We start from the raw sequence: 19,053 nt of genomic DNA, 5'->3' as shown, positions 1-19,053 counted from the left end.
TTCGTTGAACGAAATAACGAGCCTGGATCGAGCCATCAATTTGGTCCAAATTTGATGTGCGGTTTCGCGGGAATGTTGGATGCGATCAGCGAGCGTCGAGGCAGAGATTGACGGAAGCATAAATCTCGAATTCACCCCCATTCGGAGAATCTCCGATTGGAGCTAGTCGAGTTACCGAGCCGCGCGCACTCGGGAAATTCGTCAAAAAGAGCCTCGATCATCGGGGTTAAACGAGACGGAAAATGGATAAAGCTATCAATAAAAATATGAGTCGGTTATGAGAAGAGCGGAGGTCGTCGCGGGAATCGTAACGATTCAGCAACGTTGACGCGCTTGAATTTTATTGAGTTTTATAATGCTCCACGAAAAAGAGAAAGAAACGATGAAGAGAAATAAGCAACAGCACCAGGATAAAGGGGAACAAGATTGTTCGAGGCGCATACCGCAAGCCTCGGTCCTTTCATTCCTCCAACGTTTTGTCACCTCTGCTTTCTTTACAATTCGCATTCGATATGCGCCAAGTCGACCGCGGGAAATTCTGAAATTCAATTCGGTTTATCGCTTCGTTTACTTCTCGCTCCGAACCCTCGATGTTTCCTCGTAAAAAAGCGATGCATCACAAACCTCGGGGTTTGAGAAATGCATATCCGTAACGAATATTTATATAGGAGAAATGCGAATTTCATTTCCCACCAGAGTCAGTATCCTCGCTCGTATCGCGCGCGATATGCCAGTTTCAACGTTGGATCGAACGTTCGCCACCACTGCAGCGTGATAAAAATTTGTTGCACGATCTACCGCCCGGGAACATTCTCTCCTTTCTCCAAATTCATTCGACGAAACAATTTCTTTTGTTTTTTTACTTCCCATAAATAACGCACCATCCATCGGTCTTTTTCACTTTTCACTAGTTCGCCGCGATCTCGCGCGTCCTCGCGGCAACTTTTTTGTACTCTCGGTTCCTGAGTATTTATGAAGCGAGATTATCATCAACGGGGTCGTATCCCGTGCGCGCGGTAAAACACAAAAATTCATGGGAATCAAATTATTAGTCATTGCACCAGGTACTTATCAACAAATTATTCCTGCAAAGACATTTCGGAGGGAACGCGCGGAAGGAAAAATTCGGGGTTGATCGATGACTCGATTTGATTTCTTCAACGATTCCGGTAATACGTCTTATAGACCGTGCCCGTTTGCCAACGACGACGGACCGTTCGGAAAAAAAGGTACTTCCACGAAGCCGCGGTCGTTTACCCCTCAGGATCGATATTCAACGCGAACGCACTCTGTGTCTAACGTGAATTTCCAAATGCACCGAGAGTTTCTCTATTTTCTCGTTACGTTTGTGTCTGCCTTCTCACCGCGGTAAATAATACACCCTCTTATACGATTCGTCATAGTATCGATTAAACGCGAAGAGAAGAAGAGCGAGTTCCCATCCACCACCGAACCGAACCGAATCGTTTACGCTCATTTTCGTTTGCAAGAAATACGGAACATGTGAAGTGTAATATTTTTGGGATTCGAATAACGTCACGTTTTACAAGAACGCAATACATTTTTCATTCTAACGCGGAGAGACTTTTATACGAATATTTCGGACGGATGAATTTGCTAGAAAAATTTGCTATGTTTTGTAGCAGCGCTGTTCTATATCGCCACTCTATTACATTTCACCATAGTGCATAATAATTTTGATGCCGAAAGCAGTTCTCTCAAATTTTACTACGTTCGACAGGCAAAATTTAGGTCTGCGACATTCTTACATCGAACGATGTATCGATATCCGAAGGTCACTCGTGTCTTTGGCGAAATGTTAAAAATTGGTGAATTGGACTGGACAAATTGTTTGAAATTTTACTATGTGCCACTGGTTAATTTTCATGTTTATATTCGCAACGCCTCGTATAATTGGTAGGCGCATGAATTTTGCTATGTTATTGAGCAAAATTCAGTGCGGTAAAAGAGAAAATACGAAACTATGCAATTTTCCGTATAGCACAGAGAAACGACTGTTATGTTATCTCCTAAATTTTCATCAAATCATTTCACTATATTTACTACGTTTTTGATAAAAATTCGCTCGGTGTTCATTTTTGATATAGTACAGCGCGTTATTTACTACGAACTGTGGTAATGCTTCCCCAAACTTTTGCATTATTTGACACACTCTGTAGCGATTATTATTATAATATCGACGTGGTCCGACGTTACTATAAAAACATAGTAATTTTTGCTAAAAAAGTCTATCCGTGCACGTTTTGCGAGTAGCGTTTAGCCAAAGTAGTTCGGCCGTTCGATAAAGTACGGTGAAGGTCCACTTTTTTGCTTCGGAAAAGTTTATATCGTGAAGAAAATTTATCACAGATTCCATTTCTTAAAAAAAAAAAACATTACCTTACGGGGCTTTAAAGAACGAAAACATGAAAAAACTTTAGTTTTTGACGTATCGAAAGCGGATGTCAGTCGTTATGTTGGACTGCTGGTAACAGCTGATTGAACTTCGAACAAATTCGGGAATTACGGAAAATCATTAAATTTATTTTTGAGACTAACTCATCACGTACTTTTATTCGTCCAGTAGCTTCGCATTTTTTTAACGAATTGATCATTCTTTTTTCTCGGTGCCCATTATGCCGATATATACTTTCTTTCGCACAATAAAAATGTTTCCTAGGTTATGTGTATTTAAAGTCTCGGACTTAATCATTAACTAGTCAAGTTGAAGTATAAATTTCGTCTTTTATGATATTCTTAAAGCATTTTATTACATTCTGGTGATAAAAAAATTCTCAATGTAAGTGTTTATTAATTTTATTAATAATTCAGACTCGAATTTAATCAACACAAAGTAGTTGTGACCTTGGCCAGTCGTACAACGGCTGAGCTACTTTAATTCACATAAAAAAAGATTTAGTGATTCGTATAAATGAAGCTTATTCATCGCAAACGGAAGTTAGATAAATCAACAAAAATATCAACTAAATTGTTGTTACAACAATTTTTTTTCTCAGTGTAAAAATCTCACCTTTCCCGAGCTCGACATGTTTGATTCCCCTTCAGTGAAACTCCGTCGACAAGTGCACAGAGAATAGGAAACTTATTCCACTGAATCCACTGTCTTCATCGACAACACTCGACCCGACGAGTCATTGCGCCCCTTCGCGTTTATCAATTTCAGTACGGACAATGAAACGACGACAGTAAATTTGAGGCTTACGATAATGGGAAACTGATATATCGCGGAGTTTGGAGGAAGCGACGAAAAGAATAAGCGCGCCCGGCTACCGCGCTTGCACGTATGACGTTGCGTATGTTATGCCAAGAGAAACGATAGAAGAGGCACGCTGTATAAGTTCCACGGCTTACCACCGCTCCTAAAATCGACGCTACAGCCATTACTCGAACTGAGTCACGAGAGTGACACAAGACGCGTATGAGAATCCATTGGGCGTCGTGAGATTACAAATGCGGTGTGTCTCGGAGTCCCCCGAGGTGACGCGTACAGAATACCGATAGACTTCCTTTCCCTTCTCCGTCTCTACGGCACAACGAGCTACTACCCATTCAAACTCTTGGCTCGACCACATATTTCTCGAGTACCTTCACTTATTTTACACTCATCACCTCGATCCTTTCCAGCTATTCTCCCTCTTTTTTCCTCTAGCAATAACATTGTGCTTCCGATCAAGGGTCGCGGTAGGAAAAATTTTTCAACGACGGATACGTCCCGAGCAGCTCGTTTTTACCGTTTTTTTTTTTGGACGTCCGCTCCGCTTCGTCAACGTCATTTTCGAAACTGACACAACGCGCAACGATCCAGCGTAATGGATTATTTGATAATTCTCAGAAATTACCAATTGGCTGGCTCGAGTTAATTGGGCACGCACTTCTCGACTCTGTTATTTCAATTTCGACTCGTAATTCGCTGTCGAACGTTGTCCATCGGGTTTTGCGAGAGACAATTGTAAAATAAATTTTATGAGGGTACAAGAAGAATGAAAGAGAGAGAGGGAAGGAGAAAGGGAGCCACGTTTCGAGCGGAAATGTAGCACTCCGAGGAGCCGTTCTCGCACTCTCGGCTTTAAACGACGCTTTAATGATCCGTTACCAAGTACGAGAAAGAGCACAAGACGATTGTAACATTCCTACGCGTGATGATCACACTTTTACCTACTCTACGATAGTTAACTCATGCAAACTTGGATCAATTACAATTATCCGGATCAATTATCACATTGTTAGCAAAATATAATTGTACACTGAAAATAAAAAGTCATCGGAACAACGAACTGTGGCATTAAGGGGCGCCAATGAAACAAACGATCATCGCAAGCAGGTTAAACACGATTAAACGAATAAAATAGTTTTAGATCAAACTGCGGATTCGTTTTCTCCGAAAACATTGCAATTAAATGGAGAAAACTCTTCCAATAACATAAATTACTATTGAATCAACCATTTTTTTTCAGTGTAACGCGTTGCTTTGTAGCATCTATCAAATATTCTTCTTATTTTGTGGCTGCTAACTTTTTTGTCTAGTGTCATGGTCGACCCATAATTGTCAATTCGTATATGCAGATAGAAATGTTCTCCCATTTAAACGAAATGACGTAGTAGTGTATAACTTTGGCTCGGGTCGCCAACGTGAGAGACGCATAGTTCAAACTTTTCTGTTCGATTTCACCTTGATGGACTATGAAGGAGCGTAGAGTGGACGAGCGTTGAGTCAGCGACACCGCATCGAGTCAATGAAGCGAGTCTCTTCGTACTTCATTATTTATGAGGAGCACCGAGAACGCATTTGCGGACTCTGCTAATGTGCTGCGGGGTTGTGACAATGTTACGGTTGTTAATTGCAAAAATATTGCAACGATTTCGTTGGTCAAAGGTTTCTTTCTAACAATTGCATATAAATTTTACGACGCTGAAGTCTGCAACGTTGCAGTCCAACGAAACGAAGGAACAACAAACATTTGTAATTCATCGATTTTTTATTTCACGAAGCATCGGTGCAGGTTGAAAGACTACAAATTACAAGTTCGGCATGAAACCAAATTGGAGAATAACTGAAATTTGTGAAAGGTTTTTTTACGTCACTTCGCTGGAGTCCAACGTTGCAAACTTCAGCGTCATTAAATTTTTAGGATACACAGAGACACGCCGGAGTGGTAAGCCGATAGAAGGAAAGATAAATAATGAAAGATGACGTCGCTACACCTCCGGGAACGACGTTTTAGGGTTATACAGCAAAAATAATGAAAAAGGAAGGTGTAGTTGGAGCATCGGAGCACCGGGAGCACCCTCGGGACTGTCGTGAGTCATGGTACACCTCAACCTTAGAGCTTGTCCCCGCTCTTCTCACTCTTCCTCTCTCCATCGCTCCCTCTTTCTCGCTTTCCATTCACCCCCGTCTACCTCGAACCTCCGAGCGAGACCGACAAGTTTAATTGAGTCTGGGGAATCCGTTTTGCACACTTTTTCAACTCCTTCAATCCTTTTCTCTCTCTCTCTCTCTCTTCCGCTTTTTCCCTCTTCCGTGTCCAGCCACCACGACGAGTCGCAAATTCTCCGGAAAACTTTTACGAGGGAGCTATACTATGTCGAGTATAATGCTACACCGATGAAAGGCCGTGGCTCTGTTTCTTAACTTCCGCAAATTTCAGTTCTACAGTTTGGGTTTTAAAATTTTTTTTTTATTTCCGAAGGCTTTCAAGCGAGAAGATTGAAACATCAAGAACGATCCAACTATATTCATCGGCAGGATAATCGACGAATTATGATATCGTCATACTAAATTCTTGTTTCTTTCAACTTTTATGGAGACAAGTTTCAGTTTGGTTTTCTTGCTCAATTTTTCCGAGGCTAAGACATCGGGACGCAATGAATCTGTTTTTTTTTTCTTTCTATTGACAACCGAGCAATATCTTTCGAGGGTTTCATCATGTACAAAAGACTGAGCTCTGATTCAATTCTGCCATCTTTTTGAACCCCTGCCTACGATCCGAGGGTTTGAAGACATTTGGCTAACCTCGGCACGTGTCCCTTCTACTTTCACTCATTTCTGTCAGGACCTCCGGTGCTGAAAAGTTTCAGTTACTTTCTTTTGCAGAGCTTTCCTCGGTACATGGGACAGAGAAGTTTCGCAAATGGGAGATTCGGTACGATCAGTTCTGAGGAGACGACGATGACGACGGAGAGGACAAAAAGTTGTTTAGAGCTACTTGCTTGACCGTAGAGCGTAGCAGCGATAGCAACGACCCTTCGGCTCTAGTGCTAAAGTACATAAATACTGTACTCGTGACAAAAAACCATCAGCCTGTGCACACGTTTCACATAAAAACAGGCTTTTCAAGAGTTTACGATTTGTATTACGTTCCAACAGAGTACACTTCGCCCCCTTACAACGGTCTGGATTTTGTCCGAAACTTTGCCTGCTCCCTGTTTATACGCAATAAAATATGGAATGATTTGAAAGGAGCTGAAGGCTCTAAGACATTGAAAACGCTTCACCAAGACGCGGCTGTTCGGTTCAGCCAATTGGCTTACGGATGTGTGCCAATGTATGAAGATATTTGGTGAGCCCTTCAACGGAGTTCGTTGATCACGTTGATCGCAGCACCGTTACTCAACGCGTCGATTTTTTTTCATCCATATGTGAAAATGGAAAATAATTCGACCCAGCAAATCTTCCAACGAGTCGTCTATCGTCGTTGAAACAGGATTTACGTAATGATGCATTATCTTACGGACGTGTCCTTGTGCGCTAAAAATGAGAATGCTTTGTTATCTTAGCCTTGTTATCAAATGCATCGGTAAGATCGTGACGGCTCTCTCTATTTTTCTCTCTCCCTTTCCTCAAGGATGCGAGACGATTGCTCTTTGCAAACTCTGCAATTCATGTACGCGTAACGCGCTTAATTCCGCAGTCGCGATGAGCTAACAGTGTCGCTATCGAGTATACTCGATTGTTATTTTCGTGAGATGAAAAAAGACGAACAAAAAACAACACGAGAAGTTTCGCGTTATTTCCTTCGAAAGTTGATCATTATTCTCACGAAAAATGAAAATTCAAGGGTTCCCGATAACTTTGTAGAAAATCATCTATTCCGGGCATTTTATGCATGAATAGTCACATCGAGTGGCGGGAGTAACCTCCGCCTCGTCTCGTGGATTCAACTGCTCGAATGGACGCGAGTATAGACCGGACAATTTGTATCCGGATCCCGGAACCAATAAGTCTTTTTTCCCGACTACCGCCGCTCGCTCGACAAATTTCGTTACTCGGGCGCCTTGACCGTCCCCCGATTCCCCATGGATACGTCTGTCTGTACAAGCGGCGCGTGACTACGAGGGGGCTGACTCGACTGTCTCGAACGCTGCGGCTCCTGAGAGTAACTCCGGGCTCTGACTTACTTTTTCCCTTTTGCCTCCGTCGCTCCCTCTTCCCTTCTTCTCTTTTATATGTTTAATTACATTTGCCGAATCTCAGCACCTATGCGAATAACAGTAGAAAGCGAAATTAATCAAGCGTAATGTCTTAGGAAATTTGTGAGTCAATGAAAAACAATCGAATCAACTTGCTTATTTCCCATGAAAACCACTGCCTTCCCCCTTAATGGAATCCGTAATACAAACGAAATTTCCCAGGCATTTGCGAGTTTTCTCGTGACTATGTTTTATAAATATTAGTCTCATCGGCGTGTGCCAGCAACAATTTGTAACTGACGGATAAAAAAAAGAAACAAGGCGATTGAACACGTTGGCGAGTATCGGGCCGTCAACGGGTACGACTGAAATTCTTTTGCTCGCATCACATGTACGTCCAAAAGAGTCGGTCGAGCGTGAGAGCGCGTTACGTAAGCGAATAGTTCTGCGAGATCACGTGATGCCTCTGCTCCTCTGACCCTGGCCTGCATTCTCGCTCTCATCGCGTATGTACAGTGTACACATACGCGAGTACGAGGGCGCACATACGTTTCTGACGGTGCGTAGGTTAACTGCGACGACCGTGCCAAGAATTTCCCCCCAGCAGCAGCCGCCGGTTAATTCCGGTGCATAAACAATTATAAACTGATTAATGGCTAGTTCCGATCCGGGAACATCGATTTCCAAACGACCAATGGGTGAGCTGGAGTCGAGTCGAACGGCGGAGTCTGCTGTGCCGATCAACGGTAAATTCATTCAAATGCATGACGCTGAAGTTTGCAACGTTGGAATCCAACGAAATGATCTAAAAATGCTTCCGATAATTCCAGTGATTATCCAATTTCGTTTTCTGCCGAATTTGCAATTCGCAGTTTTTCAACCTTCGCCAATGATTCGTGAAATAAAAAATTGGTGAATTACGAATGTTTTTTTCCTTCATTTCGTTGGACTCCAACGCTGCAAACTTCAGCGTCGTTTCGAATGCAGGAAATTATGAGAGTTGATACTCGCGGAAAACAGAAAAAGGTGCGCCTTCATTCGTATTCATCTGCATTCGTCTTCGAGACTAATGGAGAATGAAACGCTATGAAACCGTCAAATTTTCTCAGTGCATACTAATCGTAAGTATACCAAAATGAAGACGATGATTTTTAATTTAAATAAAGAACTCGCTGTGACGTCAGACCAATTAAGAGGGTGAGAGAGATGCGGAGAAGAAAAACAGTTAATGGATCAAAGTTTTTTCATATCAACGAGCAAACCTGGGCGAGTTTATCTTTCGCTTTATTCCGTTTCTCTTCTCGATTGCCTCCCTGCCCTCCCCCCTTTTTCTACCACTTTCTTTAGGTAAATGAAATATTCCATCCAATAGTAATATTAAATAACGAGCGGTTTGGGCTAGCGGTAATTTTCACGAAGGGAGACACGAGCCAGGAGTGTGTCATTAGTTCCTATTCTCTTCTCGCTGAGAAGGAAAACGCACCGGTTTAATGTTGTTCACCTTTCTTCCATTTTCTCGTCGTCGTCCCCCAGCCTCCCGCCCTCCATCCGTCCGTTTGATCGCGCCCGCGCGCGTTTCCGTTTATATCTCGAGCATTAGTCCGTCGAGTACAAACAGCCAACTAATTTTCTCTCTCACTCGAAAAGTATCCAACTCAATTCTGGGCCCGATTCGCCGAGAAACTTTTCGGCACAAGTTTTCCTCCCGCGAAATTATTTCGTCGAGTCTTTCGCTCTCGTCCACTCCGACTCCTATTTTCTTTTCCTTTTTTGTTTCTCTTTTTCGCCTCTACTAGTTTCGAGGAGCCTCGTGTATGGAAATTCACAGTAATCCCGCGAGGTTCAGGCTTCTTAAGGTTCTTCCGCATCGGAACTTGCTCAAGACGTTAATGCGAATATATCGCGCGGGCCCGAATCTCGACGCGAGTCCATCCGCCCCACCCACCCCCCATCATGGAAGCGAAATTGGAATGGCGATTCTGCACAATTTGCAAACGCGATACCCAGGACAGAGGCCTCCGCCCGACGGTGAGCCGGAATCAAGTAGGACGACTGGCCAACGTTGGAGTTTGATCCACGAGGAAGAATGAGCGAGTATATTGGACGGTTCGGTGGGACCGGTTGATACTCGATTAGGAATAGTCGGTCCGCGTGTATGAGCTTTAGGAGGTGCGGGATTGAGGAGTGCGCGGAGGATTCGCGATTAGATAAGCCCTTGATCCATCGGCAATTAGCTCGTGCACCGGCTACCACAATACCGCTGATCCTCAACGGACAATATGCGGAGAGCGTTGAGCATCCGAGGACCAGAGATCTCTCGCGATGCGGAGCGGAGGCTGCTTCTCACGCGTCGTTCGACCTCCGCCCACGCGAAAACGTATCGAATCCCGTGACTGTATAATTAACCAGTCTTCCTGAGCGAGCAGTGGAACGAGATGGAGTTCAGTTCGGTGTAGCAATTTTGCGGTCCGGACTGTGGGATGCACCGGATCGCTCAGCTGCTCCATCGAATTTATCCGGCGACTAATTCCCCGCTGCTGCGATCCATCCGACGAACAAGCCACGGGGAGCGAGGAGCAACATTTCGCTCTCACTGTATACGCATAATGTTGCGACTGCTGTTGAACGAAAGGGCGTATGGCTGACGATTCAACGGGCAAACCAATCCACGGAATTCGCCTTTGAATATTTCCGAATGATGGTGTATATGCGCACTCTCTTCACGCTCCAACAGGCCTTTGCGAGTTCGAAATTTCACAACCTTCGAACTATTGACTCCACCCCGAGAATCGATCATTCTCTCGACTCGAAATCTCCTCGAGCCGGGACCATTCGGAGACCGTTTCTATACTCTACCGTAACAAATGTTACGCGGAAAATCTAGCCTTCGACGTTTGCGGTGTTGTATTTTTCTACCTTTTTCCTAAACACATTGTTAAAAAATATTTTCCAGCAGCGGAACCACATTTTTCCCAGTTCCCATTCGAAATAACCTCCCTCAAAATAACCTGCTAAAATAACCAACGAACGAAAAAACCGTGATGAATATATGTATAACCGATGTACAAAATAACTCTAAGATTCCAAAACAAACAAACAAATGCACACACGAACGGGTGGTGTTCTCGGAACGTTTCAAGATGTTAAACATGTTAAAAACAATAAACAATAAATTATATTCTAAAATCTTAAATTATACTATATATATAATAGTACATTACGATACGTGTGACTTAAGAGGATGGATCAGTCGGTAACCTCACTTAGAATTTTCGAAATCGAAATTTTTTGACACGTTTGATCGATTAAAAAAAGGCTCTGTCAGCCTACGCAGAACGATGGCAAAAGTCGACTGACAGAGCCTTTTTTTAATCGGTCAAACATTGTCAAAGAATTTCGATTTCGAAAATTTCAAGTGAGGTTAGTCGACTAATCCATACTCTTAAGGTTGATGGGTGACGTGATTTTTGCAGTAACTATATTTTTCGAAAATTTCAAAAGACGAAACTTGCTTGAAAACAATAATTTTATTATTTTAGAAATATAATTGGTAAAGAACCAATATTTTTATACAATTTTATTATTAAAAAAACGTTTGAAGAGTTCATTTTGACTGATGTGGTGGAGCAGCTGCCGCTGCTGTTGATGTTACGCTGTCAGTTTTGTTTACAAATTTTATAGGTTATGAAGTGAGTTTACTGTCCAAAGTAGTATTGCAGTGGAAGAAAATGAAAAAATGAACGATCAAAAAGTTTAACGGAATAAAAATCGTCGTTTTGTAAAAATTTACAAAAAAACGTGGCGAAACTAACGAACGACAAATATGACCAAAAGGTCGAACTGACGTCACATGCGAACGTATATTGCTGATCCATTTGTTGTGTAATCCGAATGATTTCTCATCAGATATTTTTTCATATTTCAGCCGATTGTCAATGGTAAGGTTTAAAAATAAAAATGCTCATGTATTCTTAAATATCCACGAAATACAACGATCGATTTTTTATTCCGAAATCTTGGATATAACTAACGAAAAAATTCAATAACTTTTCATGTGTGTACGGCTCTCATATGCCGGAGTGATAAGTGTCAGAGAAAAGTCGATATTCAATAATTAATTTGCTGCTAAACTACACGGTAACTAGCGTCAAAATTTTGCAAATCTATCCAGTACGTATTCATTTTTGCCTACCAAAAATATCATCGCGTAATCTTGGATAGCGAATATTCACCCATCTACCTTAATTCACGAGTATCGTATACTATTTTAGGTCATGCAGTGCTATAAATAATATTCCAACTGTTTTTCATATTCCTGTAATTACAAACTTCAAGTTCATTTTAAATGAGGATTATTATTCCAGTGGTTATTCTCTTCATATATTGTTCATAGGATTTTTGTTCGTGGTTATTTTGAGTGCGGTTATTTAGGCTGGACACCATTTTTCCCGCTCCGGTACGCCACTATGTAGAAGAATCATTCGGGTTTGCGTTGTGGGGAAAAAAACATTTTTATGGCCTCATTTTGTCTTCGACTCGCCGATGTGGATATACTTTGATTTTTTGTTGCGTCATACAGTCGACTCTTTTTAAGAGAAGCTAGGAACCGTGGCCTTCGATCTTTGTACATCTCGTGGAATGAATTTCGGAAGAACTTACCGTGATACGTCTTCTTGAGAAACGGCTCGTGGTGTTGCAGTCCCGTGGAGGGCCAACGAGGAAGCGTGACGTGACTCTTGCGAGTACGTCAACGTGCTGTTCTCCAGCGCTGAAACCGAACCATTTTGTTTCCCTGTTAAACCCGGAAAAACAGAAAAAAAAACGTGTATGAGTAATAAGTATTGCAATATGTTGGTGTATCGAGACCGCGAGTGAAATTCGCACGATAATCTGATTAGTAATTAAAGATTTTTAAAAAATTTGAAGCAAAGGATTTCGGTGATAATGATGACGAGGAAAATCGTAGCAAAGTAGAGCGATCGGACCGCTTGAAAATTACGATTCAGCAAATAATTTCGAATGCGAATATTTCCATTAGCGGACGTTTACGAACAATGCTGAAGTTTGCAACGTTGGAGTCCAACGAAATGAGGGAAAAAACATTTTTAATTAACCAATTTTTTATTTCAAAAAGTATCAGTGCAGGTTGAAAAACTACGAATTGGAAATTCGACAGGAAACGAAATTGGAGAATCACTGAAATTTTTGGAGAATTTTTTTAGATCGGTTCGTTGGACTCCAACGTTGCAAACTTCAGCCTCATCGTTCACGAAGCGTTGCGAATTTTCTGCAACGATTCTCCGACAACGCATAACTGTGCATGCGTAAATTCGTAAGGAAAAACCATCAAGATTCTTACGTGGTTGGGGTGAAACAGAATGGTCCGAGGTTGGTGGCGGAGGTGGCAATGTTCCTTCCGGTTTGGCAACCAACAGAACAACCCGATCCTGAGTCGCTTTCAGCGTCGCTACCGCCTCCTCGTGTGTCACGTTTTCCAAGTTTTTATCACCCTAGTTTCCGGGAGGCACAGAAATAAAGACGGTGAGAACAAATAAAGTACGAGCTGGATGAATGCTTTTCGTGCCAGATTCACCCCCCACGATTACAATTGTGGCGACATTATCAGTATGTTGGAAAAAGTTTCGTATTCATCGTGACTGTATTGAAACGATACATTTTCTAAATTTCTCTTTCAAATCAATCTTATTGCAAATTTATTGGTAATATTCGGCTTTCCGCCAAAATTGGAAACGAAAAGTTTCCATGAATTTTGTATACTCACTCAAATCTGCGGGATTAAAAAAAAAAAACATTTTTGTTTGTATCGTTCCGAATGGTTCATCGTCACGATTGAAGGGAGCAAAGGACGTATCGAATCATTTCTTTTCCAAGCACATCGATCGTCACGGAATAATGCAAGCGGGCGATTCGATTGAAATAAAACTCAAGCGCGTAAGTGAGATTTACTGCCATGTAGCGTGGAAAATTGAGAGAGCTTTGGTCCCAGCGATCTTTCAAGGTTTGCGATATTTGATTTTTCTCATTCAATTTCCGACCATTCAACCCATCAGCGGTCAAATGTAAAATTGAAGAAAAGAGGAAAACGTTCAAACGGAATAGTTCCTATTATTATTTTTTCTCTCGATCTTATCCAATGAGTTATGGATTGTTATGGAAATCTCATACTCGCAAATAACTGACCATCAATCAATCACTGAATGGAGGAGCATTTTTTACGATTTAACGCTTTGACAGCACAATGAGTTATGTTGGGATTATTTTTTTCAATTATTCCAATCAGGATGTAGATGCGAACTATTTTATATATTTTTATGTATTATATTGACAACTGCATTTTTACGATAATGTACAATCACACACCTGGAAGCTGCTATACACATTGCTCATAGCGAGGAGTAAAAGTATAACGGGAGAGAAAGAGAGATAAAAGTCGGAAGGAAAAAACGTTGAGATTAGGGAAAAAGAATGAGAGTAACGTCCCAGCCCGAGGCAATACACGGGTCCGAGGGAGCAGGTCACCTCTGGACGTCTGGTTACGTTTCTGTGTTTTCTGTTTCGCGAAACGATCCCGTAAGGGTTTCACCATCAACGTTGCAAGTGGGATTGCTGCCGGTAAATGGTCGACGTGACCATTTTCACCGAATTTCACAAGCTTACCAACAGCTTTTCTTCCACGTTCTTCTCCCTGTGCCCTCTCGCATCTTTCTCTCTAAATCTCGAGAGCATCTTTTCCTGCTCGAGACAAAAAAAACGAAGAGAAAAAAAGCTAATCCGGGTTAAAACGGCACGTGCATCAGGTTCAGATAGATTTTATCCCATTTTCTTTTTTTCTCCTCTTCCCATCATATGGATGAAAAAAATTACAACTCCCTGGGGCAATATTGCAGTTGGGCGGAACGTTAAAACTAATACTTGGGAATTGTCAGATTTTTTTCGTTTTCGGAGACACATTTTTTCCCCTGTGCGATGATTTATTTAAACTATTTTTTCGCATTTGGATCTCGACGGACCGAACTCAAAAGAAGATGCTAAGAAAAATTGCCGCCGATCGTTTTACTAAAAAAAATATTCAATCTTGGCTATTCCAAGCCCATAACTTTAGCGAACCATTTCGTCGTCGTTCGTACCCGAGAAGTTTCTTCTCTTTTCTTTCTCCATATCCAGAAGCACGTTACATCGCACTACCGTAGGATTCATGAACTTGTGAAAGACCGGCTCGTGACAAACGATCGGCACTTCATTATTCTTCTGGAACGAAGAATAGTAAAACGGAACGAAAACAAATCGATGCTATCTTTTTCCGGGCGAAAGACGAAGACCATTTTCGGAGACATTAAACTCTGAGAGGAGAAGACAAAAATTGATGCTGTCAAGGAAAAAAAAATCCTGAACTGGATAACGCGCCCGATTGAATTACGTCGAGTCTAAAATATGGTGAATTTTTTCCCCCCGCGAATCACGAATTTCAACTCGAGCCACCTGCCACATAATGTCACGTTGGAAATGTCCCAGAAAAACCGCTCGATGATAGACCGACGGGCTCAAGATTAACAAGGAATTGTCGCAAAAAAAAAGCAAGAGAAGAAAATTGATGATTCTTGACTTGACGAGACGGCATGAGGATCCAACGGAGATTCTTAGACGTAGTACCAGGCTCGCGAATCCTTATCATGAGGTGAAGTGAGAGACTGGCTCGTACGACGATACCGAAAGCAGCGCTGAGATTGAGGGTTCGCGCGACGATCAGCGGGCTTCCGAGGATTTAATGAGCGGATTATATTGACGAGGGTAAATAAAAATAAATGAAATTCGGAGTGATAATTGCGCGAGAATTGAGCGAGTGGAATACAAAATGGAGTATGAAAAAACCGTGCTTTGCGACCGGATGGCGAGGCGTGCTGCAGGAAATGGGGAAGATTTAAAGTGTGGTAAAAGGGAAAAATGATTGTTTCATTGGGGGCTCGGCACGCTCAGAGCTGGTTTGTCATCGTCGTCCCTTATTGATGGTAATACAACATCTGGGCTTGGGGAAAAAAGGGACAAATCCTCGCTGCTATGTGGAGTCATAAAAAGCTTGGCAGGAAAACTTCCGAAAAGCTGTTCCGAGATTCTTCAGATTTCACAGCAGCGGAAGAACTCTTTTTTTCTACCTTGACAATGAAATCCCGTTTACTTTCAGTTGTTCAATCGGTTATGGCACAAAGAGATCGATGCGTTTCAATGCGCCAACTGAATTCCACTATTTTCATTATTACAAATTAAAGTACGCGTTGACGTAATATTGCGATGGTAAAAAAAATCTTACCAGTGCATTTCTCACAGCCACCAATTTATCACCGACGACGAGTCGACCGTCGACCTGGGCGGCCCCACCGTCCATAATTTTCGTGACGTATATCCCATTGTCACCGGGTATGTGTTGATTTCCGATTCCACCTGCGATACTGAAGCCCAGCCCTTTGTTGCCCTTTATCAGTTCGATTTCGATAAGTTGCGTGTGACGCCGTCTCCGCACGTACTGTCAAAGTTCAATGATGAAAAACAATTATTTTTATTCATTCGTAACAAATCATTGGGTGTGGCATAGAAATGATTCGATTCGCGAATGAATTTTGTCCTTTTACTACATTGCGATTCAACGAGTTTCGACTCAAACTCGAACGGTTACGAATTTTTTAAAATTTCATCTACAATTCGATCCGCGCGCGATTAGACGTTTCTGCCGAATTACGAATGCGACCATCATCATCTGTAAATCGAAATGTCAGCAAACCGTAGAACGCGTTTGGGAGATGATAGAAAATAGAAAAACGAAAGAGTAAAAACGGGGCCAACTTTTTTCACTGACAATAAGTATCGTTCCCAACGAATACCATGCGACATTGAATGTAATATCAGTGAACGTATTTTCTTGTGGAAATCATACCGATGAGGGGAGAAAATGAAAGAAGGAAATAGACGTTGGGTCATAGAATTGGAAAGACGAAAAGTCTACTTCTTTCGTTTATGATACCTATATATTCCTCCCTGCATTGTTACAAAGTCATTGCAGTCGCGTTGATACCGAGGATAATTGGACTGCGGGGACGTGTACCAGAAAAGACCACGGACGCTTTCTCCCCGTATCTAGAAATGTCCGAGTCTCGTTCGATTGAGAGGAGGGGGTTCCTTCGAGGAAAAAAATAGTTCGAATACTGTCTCGGCTATGACGTTGAAGTTTGCAACGTTGGAGTCCAACGAAATGGTCTAAAAGACGCTCCAATAATTCCAGTAATTTTGCAATTTCGTTCCCTGCCAAATATGCAATTCGTAGTTTTTCAACCTGCACCAATGAGTCGTCAAATAAAAAATTGGTGAATAACAAATGTTTTTTTTCCTTCCGTTTCGTTGGACTCCGACGTTGCAAACTTCAGCCGCGGCTTGTCTTCGGAGGCTAGCCAATTTCTGTCCCTACAGCCGCGAGAGCTGCTGACGCGTGATTTAAGGAGGGTGGCTAGCGACGATGCAATGTTGTAATGCTAAACCATGTTAAATACATAAAAAATTTCAAAATGATAAGAATTTAATAAAATTTGGTGAACATATATTCTTTAGTGCCAAATTTGACAATACAATTTTTTTAAGATTTTTCTTCTGTACAGTTATCGAGTAACTGATCACTAAAGTTTTAAGAAATTTGCTTCAATGCGTAATTACTCGATAATTAAGCAGAAGAAAATTTTGAAAAAAAATTGTGTCTTCGCACTTGATGTTGAAGAACATTATCACCAAATTTGATCAATTTCTTATCATTTTGACGAGTGTAGCCACCCTCCTTAAGGCTGAACGATTCACTCGATACATGGAAAACGCGTCCGAGATTTCCGAGCAGCTTTGAAATATAATTACACTTTTTATCAAGCGTCAGGAAGGCTCCTCTTCTCGCTTTTATTCTCAATATGAATTCACAGAGCTTCATCTCCCCTCAAACTTTGATAAATTCCTAACAACATTTTTTCTCTCTGAAAAACTTTAGCTAAAGCATTGAAAACAGTCGAGTTGGAACTGTGCGAGCGATAATGCTTCAACGATCGGGTGTTGGCCATCGGTTGGCACGTAAATGACATGTTATCAACGAAAAATGCACTGGTGTTGATCGGAATTGTATTACGTACGAGTTTGACAGTGTTTCCGGCTCTCTTGAGTGCATCGACGGCACTCGCGTGCGGTACATCGACAACGGTCACGTCGTTGACCTGAAGTATCGTGTCGTTGACCCGCAGGCGACCGTCCGCGGATGCCGCACCGCCGGGTATGAGTTTCGTGATGTAGATCGCCGTGTCGTTGCCAAAGTGCGGATTGTCAGTACCACCGGCGATACTGAAACCGAGCCCTGCGCCGCCCCTTTCGAGAACGATCTCCTCGTACTCCCAATCATCGTCGCCGTTAGCCTGAAACATCAATTAAGCGCCGCTCAATCATTACGCTCCTGTCAGGTGGTTTTATAGAAACAAAATAATCTTTCGATTAGAATGTGTTCACAGGGATTGCCGAAGTCGCGATGGGAGCGTGTTTGTTCAAAGGGTTTAAAGGGCCAGGCGGATGAAAATCCATCGGCGCGAATCCGCGTGTTTGACCATTTTCGAGTATGAAATTTTTCAACGAGATCCGTGCGTTGTAAACATATTTATTCTCGTATATTAACTATTTAATGTTTTTCAAAGGTACACAAACACGCCAGTACAAATTATTAGTCTCAGTTTGCATTAATTATTAAAATTTTGGATATCAATTTGTCTCGGAACGATATTTTTATAATCGCATTGATTCTTTGTATGTCGTGATACTCGTCAATTGTACTATTTCGAATTTAACTTATTTTATCGATGACGATTCGTCCCTCGTTGGCTCTTTCTTTGCTCCGAGACCTCCAATCTCCTTTCGAAGTTCGTAATTTGGAGGAACGTTCTTTCCGTATTGATAAATTAAATGGTTGGCCAACCTGATGACATTTTTGTCCTTCTGTTTGATCGGTTGACGGTCCCGGAGCGAAAGAGATCGCGTCAACGAGAGTGCGAATTTCCTCGACAATGTGTGAGAAAATTTTCGACCTCTCGGGTCAATTAAATAATATAATTTCAGAACCTCGGCAGGCAAGTTTAAATGTCCCCATTACAGTGTATGAAACACGTAAAAACTCTTCCGTGCACAATTATTATTAAATTTCCCATTTTTTTTTGTTTTGACATATCTCGATCTAAAAACCTAAGCGTGTTTATAAGCCTTTGAATTCTTGAATATTTACGATTAAGCGAATTCTCGTATTGCAATCAGAGTGTTGAGCAAGGAGCATTAGAATTTTGTGCTCGTTCGAGCGGTGTCGAGTGTCGAGTAAATTTGGTGCACGGGAACCGAAAATACGGGAGACAATTGAATCGTCCGCGTGGGTAATGCGTCGGAGGGAGTAAGTCAAGTACAGAGAGAACGAGGGACAGAGGAGTACGATGTGCTTGACCCGATCTAGTTTGACCCCGCAAGTGAATTTAGTAACGTAGAGGGAAAGGGCTCCTGTCCGTTGTGTAGCCACAATCCGGATCAGCCGGCTTTGATTGCACAGGCGAC

The 19,053-nt window shown here is 42.0% G+C and overlaps 1 protein-coding gene across 27 annotated transcripts in view; it reads right to left on the bottom strand.

Annotated features, from left to right (window-relative positions):
* The window catches only part of dlg1 (discs large 1), a 284,731-nt gene that overhangs the window by 37,271 nt on the left and 228,407 nt on the right, over window positions 1-19,053 (bottom strand). For 25 of the 27 annotated variants that reach the window (XM_043416416.1, XM_043416419.1, XM_043416413.1 and 22 more), the window contains 4 exons: window positions 17,607-17,882; window positions 15,758-15,970; window positions 12,791-12,941; window positions 12,091-12,223 (listed from right to left, as the gene is read on the bottom strand). In XM_043416416.1, coding sequence (XP_043272351.1) covers window positions 12,091-12,223; window positions 12,791-12,941; window positions 15,758-15,970; window positions 17,607-17,882 — 773 coding nt within the window. The remainder of the gene's footprint in view (window positions 1-12,090; window positions 12,224-12,790; window positions 12,942-15,757; window positions 15,971-17,606; window positions 17,883-19,053) is intronic. The other 2 variants (XM_043416404.1, XM_043416417.1) reach the window with 1 other exon arrangement.

This window comes from Venturia canescens, chromosome 4 (assembly GCF_019457755.1).
Source record: "Venturia canescens isolate UGA chromosome 4, ASM1945775v1, whole genome shotgun sequence".
Classification (NCBI taxonomy): domain Eukaryota; kingdom Metazoa; phylum Arthropoda; class Insecta; order Hymenoptera; family Ichneumonidae; genus Venturia; species Venturia canescens.
This window is presented reverse-complemented; position numbering and strand designations above follow the sequence as displayed.